General features: G+C 50.1%; 1 protein-coding gene across 1 annotated transcript in view; it reads left to right on the top strand.

Annotated features, from left to right (window-relative positions):
* faf1 (Fas (TNFRSF6) associated factor 1) overlaps nucleotides 1-19641 on the top strand; it is a 218093-nt gene extending 198452 nt beyond the window's left edge. The window contains exons 18-19 of the mRNA XM_039767268.1: nucleotides 249-464; nucleotides 18804-19641. Coding sequence (XP_039623202.1) covers nucleotides 249-464; nucleotides 18804-18887 — 300 coding nt within the window. The 3' untranslated portion in view covers nucleotides 18888-19641. The remainder of the gene's footprint in view (nucleotides 1-248; nucleotides 465-18803) is intronic.
* The last annotated feature ends 5306 nt before the right edge of the window (nucleotides 19642-24947 follow it).

Here is a 24947-nt window from a genome sequence, read left to right as displayed (position 1 = left end):
AATAATGGGTGACTTTCTGTAATTGGTCCCAGATCACTGTAGTTGATTGTCTTTTATATAAAGGCACTATATAACGGCTAACATCATACAGTATGTTGTTCACCTTCAGATGACTGGAGTTTATTGTCTATTTTTCGTTTTGTATATATTGATGTAAGATGCTATATAACGGCTGAGCCTGTCATTTTATTTTATATATAGCGCCTCTCCTCCCTGATCGTGGTCCTTTGTGATTTCCCCCCCTTCAGGCTATCCGTCTGTCCCTCGAACAAGCCCTTCCCCCAGAGCCGGAAGAGGAGATTGCCGAGCCAATCAGCAAGCTGCGCATCCGGACGCCCAGCGGGGAGTTCCTGGAGCGCCGCTTTCTGGGCAGCTGCAAACTACAAGTCCTCTTCGACTTTGTGGCGTCCAAAGGATACCCGCGCGAAGAGTTCAAGCTCCTCACCACCTTCCCGCGCAGAAACGTAAGTACCCATCATGCACCCACCACCCCAAGGCTTATTTTCTTTTGCCTTTCCTTTTCCTCCTTGATCCAGAGTGGGAATGTTTATTTGCCCAAGTTTTCGGATGGAATTTTTCTCGGTACCTGCTGAGGTCGTTTAAAAGCAGCCGCCCCGCTTCTCAGTCCTCGTGTGACTTGAATGAAGTTTAGCAGACATGCAGACACTTAAAGGAAGGAAAAATAAACGGACCCTCTAATGGTCCCCAAGGAGCAGCAGGACCAGGAAATGAAGAGCTGATGGTGTGCTGGACCTGCCATGTGGCCACAGGCAAAATATCAAAGGGTGGGCTTGGTTGGGGGCTTTCAGAGTCTTGATTTCTATTTTCTGCTTGAATCAGTTTGCACTTCATGTAGCGCCTTACGGGAGGAGCGTAATCCCAAAGCAACTTTCACGTTAAGCCCACTGTGCGTCCTTCCATGACAAGCTTTGTGCAGTTTGATGCCATCTAAAACCTTGCGGACTGTAGGGGGCGCCATGAAACACAACTGACCACACACCAAGTGCTGGTCCAAAAAGACTCCTTTATTAGGGATCAGCACCTTTAAGACAGGTGAACCACACTGGCATAAAAATGCCAGTGCCAACTCCAAATTGCCGGGCTGAGGACCCAGAAGCACTTCTGGCATGTCAGCACTGTGGCCCGGTCAAAGGGCACCTCCAGATGACAGGGGTGACACCCAAGGACCGCAGCAGATCTGCCAGTTGGAACTACAACTCCTGTGCAACCCTGCAGGTGCCCAGATTGGGAACTCCACCAGCCGAATGATACCACGGAGCACATGGCTCCCTCTGGCCTTCCTGTATATTGGTTTACCCTCCTGGCTGGGATGCCCGTCCATCACAACCCTAAATTCTAATAAAAGGGATGCTGTAAATTGAGTCAACAGGGTAGGGGAGTGGAGTGCACCTTGTGCCCAGTGCTGTTGGCACAGATGGCTCTTTCACAAGAAGACCAGTCTAAGGCACGCGTTTAAGGTTTATACAGCGCCTATCTCCTAAATGACTTCTTATGAAAGACCCGCTTACCCCTCTTACCCAGCTACGGTTTTCTGTGCCTAACGCTGACAGCTCTGGGTGCAGGATGGCATCCCACCCTAGCCGCTGCAGCGTAACATTCGATCCACATTGAGGGTTGCTGGAGCCTAACCTGGCAGCAGCTGACCCGACGCGGGTTGCCAGTTCATCGCGTGTCTTTAGGGATTGAGGGGGTGAAACCCACTCAGACAACAACTGGAAGATTAGGATTTGAACCCGGGGCACTGATTCTCCAGTGCCACTGTGCTTGCCCACTTAACATTACATCTTACAATGAAAATACCTTTCTTAATGGACCCTGCTTGTGGGCACAGAGACCTGCCACCCCGTGATTTGTGCCATGGCAGAGCAATCCAAGTAGAATAAACAAACGCTTTCATAATAAAGTAATAAACTCGTCCTGTTTGCTTCCCCGAATCCTCCAGTCAATCTCAAACTTGTTGGGGTCAATGGGCTGGTGGGCTGCAGCCAATCCAGGCAGCACTAGCTGAAAAGCAGGAAAGAGCCCTGAGGGGGGTGCCAGTCCTTCACCCACTCGCACTCCGCTATTGGGGCCAAAATGAGTGGCAGACAAAACCCCACACGGGGGCAGCATTTGAACCCGGGATGCTAGATCTGTGAGCCCCCCCATTTTAATGGTATATGTGCCTCTGTGACGTAACTTAATTTATTTACAGCTCGTCGGTTATTGTTGCATTTCAGTTGTTTAAACAGAGCAGTCGGCCTTGTTTTTATTTTATAACAAATCCGCTCCGTTTTCACTTCATTTCTCCAGTAAGCTCAGTCGTCGAGTCAGTCAGCTTCATTTGTCCAAAAGAAACTCCGAGCGTCTGTCATTAATTAAAATGGAATTAATGGCCTTAGCAGCTCCGCAGGAAAGCTAATGATAATGTGAAAGTCAGCTTTAAAAAAAAAATCATAAAAATGTAAACTTTAAAATGTTTAACAAAGTGACTACTTGACTGGAGGGAGAAACTCGCTGAACGCGTAATTAAAAAAGGCCACTTAGCGAGGGAGATGGCAAAGGGGGCTCTGAGAAGTCTGACTGTCACACGCCGCGACGTCACTGCGCTGATTGTCACTCAGGGGGCAGCCCGGTGGCACAGCGGTTAGCACTGCCGCCGCACAACACCAGGACACCGACTGGGCACGCATTTCAGCAGGGCCACCGCCCGGCCGTGGGGACTTTAGAACCTTGTCACCAACATCCCAAAAGTGAAAGGGCAGGGGAGGTGCCAGTGTGCCCATCACATCCACGGCTGGCTCCTGTCTTACACCCAGTGATGCCAGGATAGGCGATGGCCACCAACATCCCTGAGGTGCATTATGGCAGCTTATTAAATATAAAGATGGGGGCGCAGTGGATGAATTTGAGAAAGCGAGGGCACAAAACATTCAGATGCATATCGTTTACGTTCATACAGCTCTGGGCAAAGGGATACTGGAGATGGGCATCTTGTAAAGTTTTTAGCAAACTCTAACACCTTTAGGGCATAAAGTGGGCATTAAAATAAATTAAGGAAAGGTGAGCTAGAGAGCAGTGGGAACTGAGGAGATGTCATCTGTTTGAACCCGTGTTGAGCAGTCGGTACAAACTCTATTATATAATAATGCCTTTCATGCCAGTCTGTCTATTATATAGTGCCTTTCATGTCTGTCTGTCTATTACGTAGTGTCATTCACTATCTTTATCTATCTATCTATCTATCTATCTATCTATCTATCCATCCATCTATTAACGCTTTTCTTGTCTCTCTGCCTGTTATATAGCACCTTTCATAACTACAATGTAGTGCCTTCCTATCTGACTGTCCTCCCACCTACAGTATATTAGTGTGTGTTTCATGTCTGTCTGTCTATCGTGTTTAGTGATTATAGCTCTGTTTTGACCTCTAATATAATGCTTTTTATACCTGTCTGTCTGTCTGTCTGTCTGTCCGTGCGTCTTTCTCATCTATCAATATGTGTCAGTTTGTTAATATCTCCATGTATATTTCTGTGTATCTGAAAAACGATTTAGTGCCTTTCAAATTGTCTGCCTATTATGGTGTATTTATTACCTTTCACGTGTATCTATCATTACTATTCAGTGTTATTTAAATGTGTCTGCCTACTCCTTTGACATCATTCACTTTTATAGGATTCCTTTCCCATTTTTGATAAAGATTGCCGTTCACATTTTGTGCCTTTTATCCCAGTTGCGGCGCTCAGCTTCAGACACCGAGAGAACGCGCTTTCAACCCTCTTTAAAGGTTCACCGTGTAGGATCAGCTGCACACGGCGTGTATCTCACCTGAATGCTGACCCCACAGCTGTACGTGTTCATATCGACCAGTTCGGCTAACCGTCATGGCTGGCACTCTCACAGACTTGAAGAGAAAGTTTAATGTCCACTCCGACGGCGGGTGACCAGGCTGGGGATTTGGACCCAGCAATCCAGGATGCGAGGGAAAGCCGTACGGTCACCGGGTGGGTGAATGAATGAACAGATGTGCGGAATGAGTACCTGAAGTGGCACGACAGGTGACCTGCATGTCTTTAGGAAGAGGGATTCGCACATGGCGCGGCGATGGCCGACGGTTTGTTTTGAGGGATTTTTTTTTTCGTGAAGAGTTGAATATATCAATAATAATCATCATCATCATCATCATCTAGAGGGTCTGTTTTGTACTTTAATTAAACGCCAGCCCTTCTTCTCTCTCTCTCTCTCCCCGAGTCCTCCTCTCCATGTCGTCGTGCGGCTCCTGATTGCGCTTATTAATTAGCGTCCCAGTATGCGCGCTCAGGACGGCTGGTAAGTGCAGCTCGCGGTAATTAATAGGGCCGGTGAGCCGTGTGGCAGCGCCGTAATGAGCGTACGTGTGTGTGTGCGGCTGCGTGTCTTTAACTACCTGCCTAATTAGACCTGAGAAAAACAAGTCGGGCCTTATTCAATAAGGGGCGCCTCCCCGGCCGGCATGGCAGCAGGTTCGGGGGCTCTCGAGGGAGGGGAAGGGAAGGGAAGGGAGACGGCGTGCTTGGTGCCGTGTAACGGAGCGGAGCGAAGCGAAGGGCGCCTGCCACACAGCCAGCGCTCGCCTGTTAATTCTGAGTGATCTCAGGGAGCCTGGTGGGGTCAGCGCCTCATCAACTTGCCATCGATATGCACGGGCGCGAGCGCCGCACTCAGAGCAGCAGGCGACGACATGCAAATGAACGGCAAAAAAGCAACTGATCAGAATACCGTTGGTGGCGTCACCACCCCCGACCACCAAACCCCCCCTTAAACTCGATGGGAGCGAGTCAAGTGGCAGCGGTGTCTGTGCATCTGAACGCAGCTTTGTGTAATCCCGGCTCGCTAAAATCTAATTAAAATGAAAACGGAAAACGGCTAAGTGACATCCGAGGCTGCCGCTCCGCTCTTTTTTTTTCTCTTTCTTTCTTTTTTTTCCGTTTTCCGCGGGATTAGACAGAGTACGAATATTGCATTTGTAATTCTCTGGAATGGCGTTTAAAAGGGATTTCATCTCTCATTTGAAAACAGAAGCTGATTGCCGAGGATCAGCAGAACAAATTACAGAATACTTTTGTTTCTGTGACGGACTGATTCGGTCTGTTCGGTTTTCTCCTTTCCTCTTCCTTTTATTTTATCTTTTTATTGCTCTATTCCAAGAGTAAAATATTCTCTCTTGCTTGCAGTTTCCTACACCATTATAGCGACTTTGACGCCTTAAGTGTAGTCTGGGAGTTTTGTTGGGTTCTTCTAAGGTGCAGAAAAAGGGACTGCAGGGGGCGCACTCTCGTAGGCGCTTCTTGGGGTCTTGAACCGTACTGCTTAATTAATGCGGTACCAGGCATCTAGCGCCTTTCACTGTCCCTGCATCATCGTTGTCCAGCATGTGCTGAACTCATCCTTAAGAATCACAAGTTCACCGCTAAAGCTTTCTTCTTACCGCCTGTAATGCCCATCTGGCTTTTCCACAAATCATTAAAACATCCTTCCCTCATCCATCGGTCATTGCCATGTGCAGCTCCCATCATGGTGCCCGCCATTCATTTTGGACCTGTCTTTTCTTGTTGCCCACCTGTGCTTTAAAGAATGTTATTATCTATACCCCCCCATACATCCATCAGCTGTTACTGTACTATATGCATTGCCCACCTTAGTGCCCACCCTATTCTTATTGCGCCTTTTTTTTAACCCGTGATTCATTTGCATTTCATTACTTTATAAAGTGTGCATGTCTCTGTGCCTACCATTCATCCACCAGCCCATCTTTATTACATTTAGCACCCATCTCCATGGCCTCCATATTTTGCCTTTCTTTTCTTTTGCTCACAATACATGAGCCATTTGCATACCTTTATTTCTAAAGAATACCATCCGTGCCCCATACATCTGTCAGCCTTTGCTCTATACATTGCCCACCCCATTCTTATTGTGCCTTTCCTGTCTGTTGACCCATGATTCATTTGTCATTGTCTGTGCCATCCAATCATACACTAATCTATCTTTTATTTTATGTTGTGCCCATCTTAGTGCCCACCATCCATACTCTGCTCTTTTTTCTTTTCGTACCACCATCTGATCACTAATCAGTTTCCTAGAGTGTGGTTTTCTGTGCCCCCCACCATTAAGCCATTTGTATATGTATAAGAAGTGTCATTCTCTGTGCCAACCGATTGTCCTTCTTCAGACTATCTTTATTTTAAATTGTGCCCACTATCCATACTCTGCTCTTTTTTCTTTTTATACCACCACCTAATCACTAATCAGTTTCCTAGCGTGTGTTTTTCTGTGCCACCCGCCATTAATCCATCAGTCACTTTATATGGTGCCAATCTTAATGCCCACAATTCAGATGTCACCAGACATTTGCATATTTATTTTTTTTAGTGTTATAATTTGTGCCCCCATACATCCATCAGCTGTTACAGTATACAGTACTTTGCCCATCATAGTGCCCGCTGTTCATATTGTGCTCTTCTTCTCCCTTCACACACCATTTGCATATCTTTATTTGAAGAATTTTGTTCTCTGTGCCCGCTGTTCATCCATCAGTCTATCTTGATGGGTGTCCAGTGCTATCCTTGGTTCTCCTATCCAATGACGTATCTTTATTTTAAAGAGTGTTGTTATTTGTGCCCCGTCAGTCGTTTCTATAGTTAAATATTGTAAAGGTATACACATGCGATATTGTTCAGTAAAACTGCATATGCAGACACATCCAAGTGTCTCCTCTTACGTTTGGCTGTTCAGTAACCTTACCACCTGAGCGCAGACCCCCGACTGCGCAGCGGCTGGTGTGAGTGCCAATCACCCAGAAAGGAGAGGTGAGACCCGCGACAGTGCAAGATGGCAGAGCTCTTTAATGATCCAGTTTGCCTTTCTGTGGCAGTGAGTGTTGTATGTGCTGAACTGAAGGCAGCTGGGTGCCAGGCATGTTCTCTGCCACCTTCCGTCGCCAGTTTGCGAAGCAGCCGGTGGGGACCTGCAGAAGTTAGTGACAACCAATGAAGGGATCGCTTGAGAAGGCAGAAGCGTGGGTCAGCTTTCTTGGCTTGTGCCCACTCCTTTTCATTACTGACGTCCCCCCACTACCCTCTCCACAGCGTGCCCTGCAATGTGGATGGCAGTGTGCTCAGCCTCCTGCGTTTTGCTGATGTTAAGGGTGACACTGTTGTCAGCTTGTCTCGGTGTTGCTGGTGATCAGACCCGTGGTGGTACCCTCGGCAGACTTAATGATGGAGTGTTTGGTCGTAGCAGGGGGCTTGGCACACTTCACTGTGGAGTGCCCGTGCTGAGGGTCCATGTTGGGGATGTGCACGTGCTAACGCCCACCAGTTAGGGCAGGTCTGTACCTCTGTGTCGAGCCTCCAGCCGAGTCGGCGTTGGCTATGGTGTATCTATGGCACGGCATGACGCTCACCTACACACAACTCTGACTGCACGTCACATCGATGTGGACCCCATGCAGACCCCCATGACTCCGATTTGCCCCTTTGCTAAGTTTGCTTTGGAAGTCAGCAAATGTATGTAAAAGTGGAGTCATGTGAGGGACAAATACGGAGGAAAATGTGTGGCAAGAGGCACGGTGGTCCCAGAGGGCAACAACTGCCTGCACTTTAACCGATCGTTGGCTTTTCTTACGTGGTACAAACACCGCCAAGTAGCGTTCAGGCACATGCTTGTGGCGCAACACAGAATTCGATGGCATAGGTGGGGCCATCTGAACAGCAGCATAGGCCCCCCGGGGTAAAGTACACATAATGAAGAAAACTGCATTTGACGTAGGCGTTATCCCCCGGCCAGTGCCCATACGTTAAGGCGATACCAGGTGGGCTCCTTGCAGGTGTGCAGTCCAAAATCCAGTTACAGAATGTCCCATGTCCAGGGGTTTGGTGGTCAGCTTTGAGGGTCCAGCCCTGTGAAATGCTGAGTTGTAGCCTTAAATCAGAACCTTGGCATAACAGGATGGCGTGAAGTGCCAGGGATGGTGGCATCCTTCTTCTCTGGACCGATTGTAATGATGGGTACAAACTACGGACTGGGGTTTTCTAGAATGTTCTGCCAGTGTTTCAGAGCACTTCGTGGCACCGGTCAGTGAAGAAGCTCGTCATTTTAATTTTATCGTCTTTATGACCCGACACGAAAAGCCCAGGACAATGTCACCTAAGCCTCACTTGGACGCAGCTGTCAAACACAGAGCCCCAAATCTGGGATTCACGGTGACCCCAAACAGGAGCCGAGAGACCACCACGGCCCTTTGTGCTCCTTTCACCCGGTGCAAGAGATGCCAGTCTGATGGACGAGAACGCGACGGCAGCCTGACTCGGTGTTAACGAAAATGGGTACAGCTGGCAGGCAGGGCAGAGGTAGAACGCGGGTGCCAACCTATCGCACATAACGAGCTGCCTCCTTTGATGCCGCTCTCTTAACTCCCCTGCTAAATGTGTTCCTGCTGGTTGCTGGGAGCAGCTAATGATCTCCCACTGGTTTAGTAATTGGTCAAATAAACACTGACAACAGAATGTTAAAACAGGCAAGTTATTTTGGTTTAATTAACATAAAGCGGGCGCATTGTGACAGTAATTTCCCTGATTGCTGTTAGATGCCTGCCACTGTGCCTGGCACACTTTTTTTTCATTTTTTTTTGGTTTCTCCCATTCTGTTGTGTCCGTCATCTCTTCCTGTCTTGATGCACTGTAATGGCGGGCAGGCAGGCGGGTGATACTTCGCAGTTCTGATACCCCCATGGCCAAACACGAGTCTGTGCTGCTGTCCCTGCTGGGGGGTACAAAGCCCCCAATTACGTCAGCTGTATCACAGAAGGGGGTCTCCCCTGACTATAGATAGCCCACTTGTCACTCGACGACGAGGAAAGTGTTCATCTTTAGAGGGCTTTGGTGGAGGGGGAACCGCCAAACCTGCCGGCTGTGAACGTCACGTTTTGATGCCAATGCAGGCTTGATGCCCATCCTAGCAACGTTGGGTGGGACAATTAAAAAATGGCCACTCGGCCTTTGCCAGCCTGCCCTTTCTGTGACGATAAATGAAACCCGCGGCATGTGGGTTGTGTCGAGGGCACTTAAGGCTTGAGGGGTGGCATTGCTAGTTATGGTGCCCACCATGAATAATACGGAGTGGGATTAGGAGGAAGATCAGCAGTAGGCTGTCTTTCTGTCCTTTGTTATGCCCCCCAAGTACCACTGCCCACTCCTTTTTATGGTAGAAAAAATCAAAAAAACGAAGCCTTTCAGGGCACTGTGCTTCATGTGCTCTCTGACTTACTGAGACAATCGCAGCTTGTGACCCTCCTGCTGCCCCCAGGTTGATGTCTGGCATGTGGGCTGCACGGCACTGCCCTTTACATGTGACAGTGGCACTCGTGTGCCCCCAGAATGGATTTAGGTTTTAAGTAATTTAAGCACTTTACTGGTCAGTGGTCGAGACCTTCGTCACAAGAGCCTTTGGAAGGCTTGAGGGGGGCATCAGGTGGGCCGATTGGCGTTTTCTGCTTGCCCGCTATTATTATATTTGGAGGTTTATTTCATTTTTTGGGGGGGTTTTGGACTCGTTCTTATACCCCGGAATCGGAGTTTTAACATCAGCTTTGCAAACTGTGGCATACGTATTCGACTTTATAAATGTACTAGCCGTCCTCGTGGCCCCGCCCACTCCTGATGTCACGCCCCCCCCTCGGCCCGCAGCCTCTCTTTAGGATTAGCGTGAATGTATCACTCCTGCAAGTGAACTGTGAGAGAAGTCGCCAAATCGTCTGGAATGTTCAAGCAAATTCTAGAAAAAAAAAACGATCGAAATCCATTAAGTAGCTGTCACGTGAAAAGCGGACAGACAGACAGACAGACTTTGGATTTTATATATATACTGTATAGAGAGAGAGAGATATGAGTTGATTTTGTTGCCATGTTGCTTGTTGGTCACTCATTCAAGTCAGAATGTCAGGCACATTAGGGGTCATTGTGAGAACGAGAGGGACAGCGAGGGGGCCAGCAAGACCCCAGTGAAGAAGTCAGACAGGTAAATGAAAATCAACCGAGCGGCAAGTTAAAGAGGAGAACCAAAGAGAGGTTTGTCAAAATCCTTAGCGAACCTCCCGACTTGCTTTTTTAAACCTCCGTTACCGAGAACCACGAGAATGACCTCCTTTATCCACCGAGGGATCACGCCGCGTGAAAACGCAGCCATGGAGTCGGTGATGTGACGAATGACAACGTTGCATGAACACAAAAGAAGACGAGGGTAAAAAAAAAAATAATAACGTCCTTAAAAGTGACATGGGGGACAAAATAAATAATTAAAAAGATAATGGAGAGGGTCCAGGAAAACGCGTATTCATTTAATAAAGATAATGAAGAATAACCGTAATCACAACAGGCATTGTGCATAAGGTCAGTTCAGCAGTGTGGCGCCCCCTGGCTGTAACGCTTGGCACGCCCGACTCCTTCATCTTGCTTGTGTCATAATTTGGTCTGGTTTTTGGGTCCTCTGCTCTTTTCTGTTTGTTAGGTTGGCTCCCAGTGTTGCTAGGGGCGTGGCCTCTGAGGTCACGACCCATGCGTCTTCGTCATGACGGGGTCAAAAGACAGCTAACGGTGCAAATCCTCATCTGATCTGCAGGTACCAAATCTCTGAAGCGCTCAAAGTTTATCGTCGCGCCCTCCTCTCGCCTGTACTTTTCGGTTTTCACCCTCTTGTTCTCTCCACCACGATTGTTGTCTGTCGTTTTGGGCTTCGGTTTCATTCCTCTTTATTTTTTCTTCCCTTCTGTTTTTTTTTTTTACGTGTATCTCGTGGTTTTCCTTCAGAGTTTGTCTGTCAGTTCGCTGACAATAGAAGACGCCTCTAAAGATTTACAAGGATAAGTCAGAGGCTCTGGTCGGGTGGCCAAGGAGGGTAGAAAAATAAAAATAATCTGCAGGGGTCCCAAGGCCAAGGGGACCTGAGCTTGGCATTATTGATATAAACCACCAGCCCCTTGCACTTACCCCCCCCCCTCCTGCCAACCTAGAGGTGCCCGTCAGCCTGGCCTGCACATCTTTGTGATGCTGGCAAAGACTGGGGCACCACAAGACAAAGCTACGCCAACACTCAGTGGCCTGGCTGCGAAGTGAACCCAGGACCCTGAAACTGTTGAACATTAACAAGTAAACAAGACCGCCACCTCAACCACTGCCATCTGTCACTTATCATTTCTAGCTGTGCCCCCTGAAACAATGGCCTCCTCATGACTATCCGCCATGCCACCTTCTCTTTCAATAGGAAGCCCCCTTCATATGTGTTCCTGGCATGGCACTGTTTGATCCCAGCCGGTGCTTCGAGTGGATTTTTTGTGCCCAGTCAGAGGAGAGCGACTCCACAGGTTGCATTGTTTGGCTTCTACAGTGCCTTGGCATTGAGGTCATGAATAAGTGGGCACCGTGTATGCGTTTTGTTCTTTCCCGTATTTCAGTAAAGTTGTTTCTGTTGCCAGTTGCTGGTCATCTGTGTGGCACAGACAGAAGTTCACAATTAACTTTGAAGAGAATGGCGTCCTCCATTGTAAGCTTTGCCCCCCAAGCCCAAGCTGCGCCCTCCTTTAGGCCGCATGACAGCAGCGGCCAAACAAAGTGGCGTCCAACCTGGCACAGGCAGATGGCTGTGTGTCTATCCTGAGGTGAAAAGCTGTACTGGCATTAACACCAGGGATGTGGCTGCCACTTGTGTGCCCTGCCGATCTGTGATGGTGACCAGCGTGCGTCACACTACACATATGGGGGTCTGCTACTGGAGGGTGCAGGTGAGCTCTACGACACTGCAGAGGTGTCGGCCCAGACTTTGCGGGTGGTTAGAGAGTCTTGTCACCTAGCATGCCCCTTCCCACCTTCATGATTCGTGTAATCCGCAGACGCCTCCATTGCTTTGTCACTTGTGTTTTTACAAGACGCTGGGCGCGGGTGTGTGCTGCGACTGTCCCCGACTTGTCAGACAAGAAGTAAATGAAGTCTGTGGCTAAAAATCGCTGGAATCATCGAGTCAGGTGATGGGGCCTTTAGTCTCCGCCCTTTCTGTTAGCCCCTCCCACTCCTCCAAAACAAATCCAGGCCACAGCGCCACGTGTGTCCGCTCAGGGCTTCTCACCGCCGTATTACAGCAGTGGCGCTAACGGATTTGGGGTCATCCTGACGCTGCAGTGAAGGTGGTCCTGGTCAGCTCAGCGGCCAGTCGGACTGCCACCGACTAAAGACCCTCTTGTACAACAGGTAGCTTTCTCTCCGCCTCCCGCTACTCTACCGTGGGACCAGGCGGGATACAAGACCCTCGATATAAAGGATGAACGGCTGCAAGTTGTAATGTGGCCGTCACGTGGTGGGCCGCATGCAGTGCAGGTGTCGGAGGACATGAGGTGTGACGACTGCAAGGTGAATCCTGTGTCGATGTTCCTGGGAGAAGATGGAGGATAACTGAGCAGCTTGGATGAGAAGCGGTGCCTCGGGGGGGATCAGGGTGGACAGGAGATGAAGGGCAGTCATGTGACTGAAGTACAGTGGGACCACTGAAGAGCTGCACAAGAGCTAATGAAGGAGCACTGAGGAGTCAACGTTTGTAGTTCAGGTGCCACGTGGCATGCTTTCCAGATGGCATGGGGTCTCACCACAATGTGAATCCCGTACGTTATAAATGTGTCTCAGAGAAGATGTGACGCTCCAGGGGATCAGGGGTGACGCCAGATTTAGGGACAAGGGAGAGCTGCACAAGAGCCAGAGAGGATGATCACCTGTGTCAAGGACGAGGGGTTCAGTTGGCAGTATGGGCACCGTGTGATTGGCAGCATGCGGTTCAGGAGTTGGTGGATCCTGGCATTTAGGTGACCCTCAGTTAGTATTAAGGGGCCTCACGTGTGTCCTTACACCATGACCACAGTAGGGCTGTAGTGTTGATACAAGGCAGGGGGGTCTACAGGTTCACGTTGTTTATGGGAAATTCTAATCCCACCAGCTGCAGGTTCCAGAGGAAATCGGGATTCGTCCAACCAGGATTCGCCTTTGCAGTTGTGTTGACAGGCGTGGTCTTCTGCTGCTTCGTGTCGACCTCCGTACACCAACACTGTGAAGAGCTTTCACTTGGAGGGTCCTGGCCTCCCCATTCTCCTCTCGTTCGTCTGTAGACCTGCCTGTCACCCTGTTCTGTGTGGGCCACAGCAGGTAGAAGGGTCTGCAGTGGCAGAGGACACAAGGCGTGACCCCAGGCGGGTTCCACATAAGTGTGTCGGGGCGCAGCTTGGGAGGGATCGGGACATCTGGCCTCGGCCGTAGTGGGAGCAGCACAAGAGCCAGAAGGAGACCACCAGTAATTCAATGAGGGACTCAAGGTTTCTGCGTTGTGGTGTGGGTGCCACGTGATTGGCAGCATGCAGTCCAGGGAGGTGGTGGACATGGTGGGGAACTGATGTGGCATTCTAGTGACCATAACCAAGCCGCATTCAATGAGATCAAATTCTGAGCCCACCCTCCGGAAGTCCTAGCAAAAATCAGGATTCATCAGGGTGGGTGGCCAGTTGTGCAGTTATGACAATCACGTGCCCACTGTAGCCTCCTTGATGGGTCCAACCTCTGCAGACCTCTGCTCTAAGGAATCTTTACTTGAGGATTGGTGGTCTCTCCACTATGTGGACATGTCTGGCCATCCTCCTTTCATTCGTCCATCAAACCATTTTTGCCGACCACCCCAGTCAAAGTGCCTTCCAGAAGGTGGCTGAAGCAGCGTGTCCATGGGGTGGGCCACTGCAGGTGGAAGTTGGTGGCTAGAGTGGCAGTGGTGTGACCACAAGGTGAACTCCGTTTAACCGTGTCCAGTCCTAAGACACGGATGACAATAGTGGGACAAGTGAAGAGAGCCAGGAGGTGACCCTCAGGACTGGTCAGCTGATGACCTACAGGAGAGCTTGAGAAGTGCGGGCGCTCTTAGAGACTTCTGAGGTAGCCCCCCCCACCCAGACGCATGGCACCACTGCAGGCCCCTCAGGGGAGCTCAGCCGACCTGGCTGCTCTGCCACTACCAACACGTCTGAACCTCTGGGGCGGTGGAGCGCTCTGCCCCCTGGTGGCCCCCCTCTGCCACCGAGGCACCAAATGAGACAGAAAGCCTATGAAACGTTGGCGCCGCCATCGCCAGCGAGGCCCAGGGAGATGCGCCCACATGTACAGTGTTAAAATGCAGATTATTTTAGAGTTCTCCAGATGGCGGGGTGGGGTGTGCGAGCTCCGCCGTTCCGAGCCGCGTCCCCCGAGGGGTAACACTGATCAGCACTGTCCCCCTAATTAGGTGGGGAGGTAAGCCAGAAGTCTCGGCGAGAAGCGCGGCGTGCGTGAAGCGAGGAGGAGAGAACAGCAAAAACAACAGCTTTGTTTGTTGACAGATGCTGTGCCGCTTATTGTCTGTTAATTGGATAAGAGTGTAAACATTTGCAAACTCCGCCAGTCCCCTGCGCCAACCGCGAGCGCAGCCCCTGCGTGAGGGCGCGGCTGGTGGGAACGCCTCCCTCCATTGGTTAACACTCTGCCGACTCCTGCACGCCCACCCCAGCCAGTATCTCCGCCTGTGCCCTCGGTGACACATGATGAAGCTGAGGGCGGGCACAGGAGATCACCGGCACATGATGGCAGCCTTGGGGAGGGTCAGGTGACTCCTGCGTGGATTCGGATGCCCCGCGGCTCTTCTGCTCCCCTCAAGTTTGGGAGTGAATGATTTTTTTTTTTAGTGATGGGGGGTCTAGTGAGACGTTAGGAGTTCAGGATTTGCGAGTTGGCCAGGGGGGTCTCGGTTGGGCTTGCCCGTGTTGGAGGTAGCAGCTCAGGTTACAGAGCAGTTGGCAGGCTGGTGAGGGGCAGACAGCACAGAGAACTGCTCAGGTTGGCATGGGTGATGCATGTCGTGACATAGTTAAGTGGGACTGTTGTGTGGTGAGTGTTACCGGTTTGGTGGTCCGGAGGGTTATAGCAGGGAGCGGTATGATAACTGTTAGGGTCACAGTAGAGCTTGGCCTTGAGACAAAGGATGCCCCACTGGTGGTCTTGGTTATGGCATTGGCAGGAGGCAGAGTTTATGAGAAGGTTGGGGTTAATGACACTGTAGTTAGTGTGGGGGGCAGCTGAAGCAGTTTTGGCTGTTTAGATTTGGTGGGGTGGTGGATGGCGAGGGTTATGACAATGCCAGGGGGTTCAGATTGGGCTAAGGAGTGAGGTGGCAATGCCACGGGACAGCACATTGGGGGCCGGCACTTGGGTTTCTGAATGATGTTAGATGGTGAGGGTTGTGCCAACGTTGGGGGTTCAGAAGTCTCTTAAGATTTTGAGGCGTGGTGGGCTTGAGGGGCTGATGTGCTGTAGGGCAGCCCAGTCGGGTGGGGGTTGAGTTTGCATTGGAGGTGACGTAAGTGGGATGAGGGGGTGCATTTGGTGTTTGGGATTTTTGGGTGGGCATCTCTTGGATGGTGCGCAATTGAGGTTAGGCCAGGGAGATGGCTGAGTCAGTGATGTTGTGCAGAAGAAGGGATGTGGGGGCATTGACCTTGGTGGGGGTCCTCTTGGAATGTGTGAGGTTCATGTTGGTGGGCTTGAGGGGTCCGATGCCATTGGGCAGCACACTGGGTACATTTGAGTTTGCAGTGCAGGGGCTCATGTGGACGGGGTGGTGCATTGGGTGTGTTGAATTTTGGGGGACGTCTCTTGGCTGGTGTTTTAATGGCCTGGGGGTCCTATGGAGGTGGGTGAGTCTGTGATGTTTTTGCAATAGTAGGGGTCTGACATTTAAAGTTGGGACATGGGGGTGTTGACCTTGTTGACCTTGTAACTAGGTTGATGGTGATAGGTTGACTTTAGGACATCGGGGGGCTTTATGATGGTGATGGCTAGGCCAAGCATGTGTACTGGGGTAACTACAATTTGATAGCCCCCCATGTCAAATTAAATTAAACCCAATGGTATTGGCTGAGCTGCATGGAGCAAAGTCCTGCAGTCACCGTGGGCCCCCCCGGCCTCGTGGACCCCCATCCCTGCTATAGTTACACCGCAGGGCTTGGGGACGTTGATTTGTTTTTTAAGACTCTGTGAAGCGCCTTGAGCATGGGAAAGGCGCTATATAAATAACGTGTTGGATTATTATTATTATTATTATTATGTTGTTGGGGTCCCGAGGATGGTAGTGTGCTGAGGGGCTTGAGCTTAGGACATGATGATGTGATAGGTGGGGTGTTAGGGCATTTGGGCAGAGGGGTAAGTAGAACTGGATGGGCTGTAGTGCGACAGAAAAGTGCCCACCATCAGCGAGTTACGCCGCTTAAAAGGTCAGAGGTCATAATGAAGCTTTATGGAGTCGTCATTCACATCCTGATGTCAGCTAAAGTCATGAGGTGCCCATGGGCCCCGGTGCCACCTGTACTTATGCCACTGGGTGTGGAGGTGTTGATGATGGTGGTGGTGACTTTGAGAGATGCCAGGGTGGTGTTTGAAAGCGGGGCCACATGATTTTGGGGTGAATTTGAGTGCGTGTGACCTGCCAGTGTCAACCGAATGCCACCCCTCCCCTTGATACTGACCTCCTTGCCCCCAGTTTAGTAACTGAGCCGTTTTCTTGGGGGGTGGGGGGGGGCATAAGTTTTCATGTTTCACGTCGAAGTTCATGTCACAAAGAGGGGCCACGCGGTAAGTCGTCACCTTCCTCCTCCTCCTCCTCTTCCTCGTTCTCGAGTGCAGTTTGTGTGCAGCGCGACGGCGCGGCGGCGGCCAACTGTAACAGACGGCCATTTGGAGACTTTTTTTTTTTTTTTTCCTCCTCCTCCTCCTCCTCCTGCTGGAGTCAAAAGCACAAACAACACAACAAAAGCTGCTCAATTAGTCCTCCGCAGCAGGAAGCGCGCAAACTTGTTTTGTGCTCCTGTCGACCTAACAGGTTTTTCTAACAAGGTATCACAGCTGTAAATAATTACATCAACAGCCCGCGGCGCAGCCCGAGTGGGGGGGCCGTATGTTAACCTCCGACTTGACAACACTGAGATGAAATAACCCGTCCTTCTGCCTGCCTGCCTGCCTGTAACACTCGTCGGGCACTGCAGACGGGGGGCACCAACTTTACACTGCATCTCCGCTCCGGGGGGCACATAGCGAAATGCGTTGCTGTGGCCATCGAGTAAATCGACTGAGCGATTGTGAAATTCAAGGCCGACGTATACATAACAACGGTTGAAGAAAGGAATTAAAAGGCTGAAATCCCACCGCTGCCCAGAGCCCGGATACTAGCAAAGGAAATATAAACTGGTAAAGATGGGTGGTGGGCTGCATCACCAGCTGCCCGCTGTGCCCGTGCTGTACGGTCGCTTTCTTCACAGACGACACAATGGGAAGTGCGCGCAGAAAAAGGCTGACGCGTGCGCTTGGACGTTTCTATCTGTTCACGGCCTGGTCGGGTGGGAGACACGGTGGCACAGTGATTAGTGCTTAAGGGATCAGGGTCCACATCCCAGGCCCCGGAACTTTCTCAGTGTCATTGGCACCTTCCCCTCGTTTCTGTGTACGCCCCCCACGGGGACTCGTCACAGAGACATCCATACCCGGTTTACCAGTAGGTCAGTGAGTCTCAGGGCACTCGGCTGGCATCCTGGTCATCATTTGCTCCAGCCTTGTGCCCAGTGCTGCTGCATTACAAAATGTTATGCAAAAGTTTATGCTGAATAAAGGAATGAAACACAAAAACGGCACACTGGTCGACAGACATGTCAGGCGCTAAATACTAAGAGAGATACAGGGCCCTGTGTAATGGCAGAGAAATAGGAAAGGCGCTATATAGTGAGAGAGACACAAGGCAGACTGTGCGTACTACAAATACAAGGCGCTTTATAGTGAGCTGAACCAAACTCTACTTAGTGATAGAAGTCAAAGGCGCTATAAACTGAGAGATACAGGCAGTGCCTATTATTTATACAAGGCATTATATAGTGACACATCCACAATTTATTAATAAACTGATAGAAAGCCTCTCTATTGTAATAGATGAACATGAAAGGCGCTGTATACTGAGAGCTAAACAAAGCCCAGCTTAGTGACGGATGTGAAAGGCGCTATATACTAGCAGAAGGATATTAATGTGCTGTATACCAATGTGAAAGGCGCTATATACTGATCGGTAGATGGTCGTAACGTGCACTTTATAGTGAGAGCTATGGTTTATTATTTACTGTACATATAAAGGCGCTATATACTGATTAGCAGACCCCATCTTGTAAGAGTGTATTGCACCACTACACCGATTGATACGACTGAAGTGACTCCGCTAGTAAATCTGCATGTATGGCACTATATGGTGATGGTCTCTTCTTTATACAGAGACAGACGTGAAATGGGGTCCATATCAGTCAATGGAGAACGATAACTTAAAATATCGCTAGGATGTGTAGTAATAGATGAAAGGCGCTATATAGCAATGAACAGACAGATGTGAGTGACACGTGTGGCTTGATGTTGGTACCGAAAGGCGCTTTATCAGCTGTGACCCGCCTTTGGGTCTGTGCAGTCGAGGGTATTGGGGTCATGTGATGCGCTTTGAAAGGCGCTATATAACATAAACACTGATACCACTGAGGACTGAGTCACTGCGACACCCAAATGAGTGGCTTTGTCTGCCCATCCATTAAGAGGCGCGCTGTGTAAGTGATTGCCTGTGCGTTGTGCCCGTGCTCCACATGCCAAGCCTGTCACTTTTTTCCTTTGTTTTTTTCTCTCCCTCTCTAGGTGACCCAGTTGGACCCCAACCGGAGCTTGAAGGAGGCCAAATTATTTCCCCAAGAGACGCTCTTCCTGGAAGCTAAAGAATAGAGGCGGCCAAGAGGGAGGCGGAAGGCAGGCAGAGGGCGGGAGCTCTCCGTCACCCCGCGTGTGCCCTCTCCTCGCCAGCCATTTTGTGTTTACTCTGCCAGCCGCACCCCCTTCTCCCTTTTTTTTTATTTTTTTTTTTTGGTTCCTCTCGCTTTTTTTGCAGTCACCCGCTAAGCTCTGATGAAGGCTCGTTCCAGGTGCGCCAGAGAAGCTGACTGACTGCTCTGCCACCTGCCATCCCTGGCATGGGGTGCAAGATTGACACTGCTGTTAGGACTCAATGAGCCAAATGCACATGACGAACTCTTGAGTTAATTCATTGAAACCCCCAAACCACCCCTCCCCCCAAGCCGGACCCCCACTAGCACTTGACTTCCCACTTCCGTAATTTTTTTTTTTTTTTTAAGGGATTGCTGTATTTCTTTTAGTTTGATATATAAATATATAAATACATCCTGTACTTGACTGAGCCACAACCTTCCAGAAAGAATCCGCAAGTGCATAGATTTAGGGGTGACCCCCCCCCATATCCACTGTTATCCCACCCAAATGACCCACCATGGTAAAGTTATTTTTTTCTGTTTTAATGCTATATTTAAGTTGTAAAAAAAAAAAAACGAAAAAAGTGCAAAAAATGAACTTTATTCTGCTGTTGAAAAAAAAAAATTGACTGTCCAATAGGGGGCGACAAAGAAGTGTTGCGTCATGGCGTGACGTGCTCAATTTTTTTGATAAAGAAATTTGATTTGCTGTTTATTGCACTCACTTGGACTGTGTTTATTTGGGGGGTCATGGGAGGAGCTAAAGAGCAGAACAAAATGTTGTGGTGGGTGGCATCATGCCCACTCTCCTCCTTTTCTTGGCAGGTGGTGTTGTGGCCACTCTCCCTCATCTAAACACACTGGTGATCATCTGGATGACATAAGCTTGGTTAACCCACCATGCTGTTCATTTTTATTTATTTATTTATGTGCCATGTGGTGGCACAGCACTAGGTGCCACTGCTTCATGTGTGCAGAGGTCTCGGGTTCAAATTGTGGCAGGGCGGGGGGTTTGTGTCGAGTTTGCATTTTCTCCCTGTATCCTTGTGGCTTTTATTTCTAGATAGTTTAGTTTGCTTCTCATTGCCAGCTGTAGATTGGCCCATTGCCCTACAATGGACTGGCACCTTACAAGTTTGGCACCCAGTTTGTGCCCATGAGATGGAGTAAGCCAGTCCTAGTAACGACTTTATAGCTGGGTAGACTTAATCCAAGCAGCAGCTTAAGTGCCATGATGGAGTGGGTACCATGGCATAACCACTTGTCACTTTGGTCCTTGGTTCAAACTGTGGGTTGTTCTTAAAGTCTGCCAAAGTTTCCAGATTTATGCAGGTGAGTTTACAAGACTATACAATGGGGCAGGATTTTTTAGTACCCAGCCTGGTGCCCGTGACCACCATGGTGGACTGTGCCCTTCGAAAACTGGACGTAATAAAGCTGAGAGTCGGGTATCCAACGCAGTGTAAGACCCACATATATGGGGTCATCGCTGGTGGCTGTAATGCCCAATCAAAGCTGTGCCCATCATTTTCTATGGGTTTTTAGTGGGCCCTGATGAGTTACTGGAGTTGTCCAGATTGAAAGGGTCCCTGCAAGGGCACACAAGTAGGTTGTAGATGAGACTGAGTCATACCCCCAGTTGTGCCCAGTAATGCCCCCCTTGCTGTTGACAGAACCCACAGCAGAAGAGCAAGATGAAGCAACTTGTGGCTCCTCTTGCTTTCCAGGTCTCTTTCTCCAGTCTGTTATGCCACACAATTCAGCTGAGGTGGGCCTGGCACGTTAAGAGCAGGTCCTACTGCCCACCACAACCTACCTATTTGAAATGCACCCTCTTTATATGTAAAATGTTATTTCAGGATGCCAACCTCCCATCCCTGACTCTTGAAAGTGCAGATATGCCCGCCATGCTCCCTGACTGGCACCACTTGTACCAAGCATCCTCTGCCAATAAGAGTAAGCACTTCCATCCACCTGCTCTGCTTGGCAATTACGAGGTTTTCTCAATGGCTGGACTCTCATGGCAAGCTGCTGAGCTGACATCCTTAGCAGATGGCATCTGATGCTGCCCTTTATTTCCTTTCTGTTTCTGGTCCATGGCTGCTAGATGCCAACCAGAGAGATCCTACCCCTTTCTACTGTCAGTGACTTTGGCAGGAGAGAGATGGCACCAAGTCATGTGCCCGAGGTGGCAATGTTGTGGCTCTTCAAAAAACACACTATTATGCATTCACTTTGTGTCTTTAAAATGGAATCAAATGAGTGGCATCAAGACAGACGTGTCCAGGTGATTACTGCGCTGGCCCGTACCTCAGACCCTTTAAAGCTGCCTCAGTGAACCCGACCTTAAATGCTTGATACAGAGGACTCCCCGCCAGACCCCCGCAGGTCACATCGATGGTAATTGAGGAGTAGGGACCCCTTCAGTTATTTGATGGTATTTAGCTGTGGCACTAACCCTGGCACTTAACTGTCCCTCCAGTGCCTTCTCTCTGATTGGCTCTGTCTGACCTGCCTGGGAGACCCCCAAACTCCTCTGCTTCGCTGCTGCACTCTTGGCTCTACTCTGCCCCATTTGGCAGATGGGCACCCCATCCTCGAGTGCCACCCTCTCTGCTTTGATTCTCACCCCTCTTGGGGACACCCCCTCTATTTAGGAATGACTCTTTGCCCAAGTATCCTCTCTCTCCCTCTCCTTTAAGGGGTATACAGAGCATGTGTTGCTTGAGCCCCCCCGACCACTAGGAATGTGCATACATAACTGATTGAAGAAGGGGGCCCTATAAACAAATCTCACAACCCCCAAACAGCTTGTTGCACTCCTGTGGCAATCCCTTGCTTGGGTTAACCCTCTCGGGTAAAGAAATGCCCCTTACTGAGTGCCCCTTCATTTTAAGGAACTCCTCCCCTTTGGTCAGATGCACTTGCCCAACTCTGCCTCACTGGATAGGCTGGTGCACTACTAGCTTCACTCCGCCCCCTCTGCTTCAGCTCCAGTTTTTACCCAGTCCTATCGCTCCTCCCCATTCTGGAGACACACCCTCTCTCTTTAGCTCCGCCCCATTTACCATTGCTGCTGTGTAAAGAAATGTCCCTGCCTTGATGGTGGCGTCTTTTTTTGGTGTCATTTGCCTTCTCCTTGAATGCAGGATGCAGCGGGACAAACTGAGCGAAGAGCAGGAGTTGATGAAGAGTAGAAGGCAAAACCAAAGCCTTAAGACTGGCAGTTAGAATAGTAACAAGGGTTCAAGGTGCCACTCCACATCCTGGCCCCTCAATCAGCTGAATATTTCCGATTATCCTAAAAGCTTGGATACAAAGCAGTGGGCACCAACCATCTTAAGTACAATTGCTGCAATGCCCAGTGACAAACCCGCTGTTAAAAACAATGTGGCACGGCCTGAAAAACAATACAATTAGTAATGTTAGAAAATGTTTGGACCTCGACAGCTTTAAGGCCGGCAGGTGCCCCCATTAGAGGCTCCACCCCATTTGGACGAGCAGCCCTCTCTCCCTTGGCATGGTGGGCACACTCGTGCCAACTAAGGCAGACATTTTTGAGACTGACCATGTGCCACCAGCCAGCTAACTGCTGTACCCAGTGCTGCACTCTTTTTTAAATTTTCTTTCCCTAGAATGTTCGTTTCGTGCCGTTTTTGTCCTTTGCCCGTGTGGCCATCACAGCCCTGTGTTAGTCTTAGCTTTGCCAGTTTGGATTGTCACGTTTTCGGGTGGCACTATGGCTTCAGCCTCCTTTTCTGGACTCTTCACCTCTAGCCAAGCGAGGCGGGGGTCTCCTCCGTGTCAGGTCCGTATTTGGCTCCGCCCTTGCTGGTCCACGATGGCGTTGACCCCTCCGGTTCATCTCGCCGATAAACAACCCCAGTGCATGAAGCTGCCACCGCCAAGATGAAGACTGGGTGGCATTCGTGAGACTTTAAGGCCATCGGACTTGGGTTCAAGGACTTCCCAGACTTGACACGTGACTTGATGTGGCCTTTGTCACCAGTGGCTCCTTCTCGCCGTTGGCATGGTGACGTCCACGTGCTGCAGCTGAGCGCTCAACCCGAATGCAGTTTGGTAAGATGTCTCTGCCCTGCCATCGTGTGCCGCGTTCTCTCACGTTATTTCATCGTTTTTCGGGGCTTCTTGTAGGATCCATTTGGCTCAACTGTTTCTCTTGTTCTTTTAATTATGAAAAATTGTAAAATTTCAAAATCGCGAAGCCCGGTGGGATTTTTGAGTACGCGCCGATGTGACGTCACCAGTGTGACGCGGTAGAAGGTCATCATGGATGAGATTATGGATGGAATCCTTTGCGGCTGCATTTCTTAATCCTTGGGGTACGTTTTCGGTGCCACCAAGTGCCCGTTTGGTGGGCGTTACCTTCTCACCTTTTTAGGTTGCACAGCCTGCTCCTCGGTCTTCGTGACGCCACGACTGAGCCGATCCTCCATTTTAGCTGTAAGAGTCGGCCATATTGATTACGGGGTTGGACGCCACCTGAGCTCACGTATTTCATGAGAACGTTCCAGAAAGTGGTTAAAAAGTTAAGGCGATTGGACAGAAGGCGTAACGGACAGAAGCTGACGCAGTACAACGGGTTTGCAGTGCCTTGTGGGTAATTTGAGCAGGCACAGTGCCGTACGTCTCACTGAAGCCAAAAGCAAATGAACCCGGACGCTCGGCGGCGAGATTGTTCATCGAAGTGCCGTCGTCCGATTTCTGTGCGCAGGGTAGGGCGAAACCTGCTGAAATTCACCGAAGGATGTCGGCTCGGCCGTGGAAATGGCGGACTCGATGACAAAGTTATGAACGAGAAGAACAAGAGTAACCGGCGAGCGCCAGCATCGCACCCGATGGACGCGCCGAACGCCTTCTTCATCAGAGGAGCGCGGCGGATTGTGTTGTCAGCTGTTGTTGCTCATTGGGAGATCAGCTGTGGCGCCTGACGACTTTGGGTCTTGTGATGTCTGCCCCAAGATGGCTGCCCAAACAGCCCACCAAGTCCCCCTCACGTCCCCCTGATTCAGCATCACACGACTGGCACGTCTTCTGCCAGCCCTGGAACTCGGGGTCAGCCGATAAGCTTCTTCTCCCAAGGACTGGAGCCATTTAGCGGAGCGACACAAGGAGAGTGATGGGACTGTCCGGCTATCGAGGGGTCCGTCGCCCGCCTTTCCTTTTCTGTTCCCCCTCATCCTTCCCGTCGGCTGAGACACTTTCTGATTTGTCGTGCGCAGTTCACTCCTAGACTCTTTGATGTTTTTCACACCATCACCACAAATTACTTGCAGCCTTTCTTTCAAAGAGCAAAGCGTCAAAACTTCTTCTGCCGCCGAGCGTGGAAAGCGGGCTTGGGACTCGGGAACACTTCTGGAAGATTCCGACGCGCCTCCGGAAGGATCCTGGCTTGGATCAGCACACCGAGTAGCAGGGAATGTGAGGGCGAGTGGCGAGAACGTGCAGGTGGTGAGCGACCGAGGTAGGAGACGTTGGCCGTGGAATAACTTTAGGGAAGAAAACTCCTTCCTTTTCACAGCAAAAAATGAGAATCAAATGTTAGCCTCGCAAACTGCAAAACTGCACACAAACAAGTTTTAGGGTCCGTTTCTCGAAACCAAAACAAAACGCTGCCATGTCGTCCATCACTTATAACGTTATACAGAATAGGAAAAAGCAAACCGACGTAAATACACTTCAGTTTGACTGGGCGACACGATCAGCTACTCCGAAGGTGCTGCGCCAGCCATTGGGGGTCTTCATGCAAACGCATAGGCTTCATTCAGGCGGCTGAAACTGTCCAAGGCCATCAAAATGGCGTCCGCGGAGACAAAACACGAATAACGAAAGGAAACAGAAATGGAAGACCGAGACGTGAGCAGTGCAAGCAGAGGTCCGCACACCCTCGGCTTATTCGCCTTATATAGCGCCTTTCACTGCTGTGTCATTCACGTCACCCGCGTAGCTCAGAGCGGCCATGCGTAATAAAATCCACCTGACGGCGCCAATGCAACTT

The sequence above is a fragment of the Polypterus senegalus genome, chromosome 10, assembly GCF_016835505.1.
Source record: "Polypterus senegalus isolate Bchr_013 chromosome 10, ASM1683550v1, whole genome shotgun sequence".
Lineage (NCBI taxonomy): Eukaryota > Metazoa > Chordata > Cladistia > Polypteriformes > Polypteridae > Polypterus > Polypterus senegalus.
The sequence above is the reverse complement of the archived record's forward strand: the minus strand, read 5'-3'. Positions and strand labels throughout refer to the sequence as shown.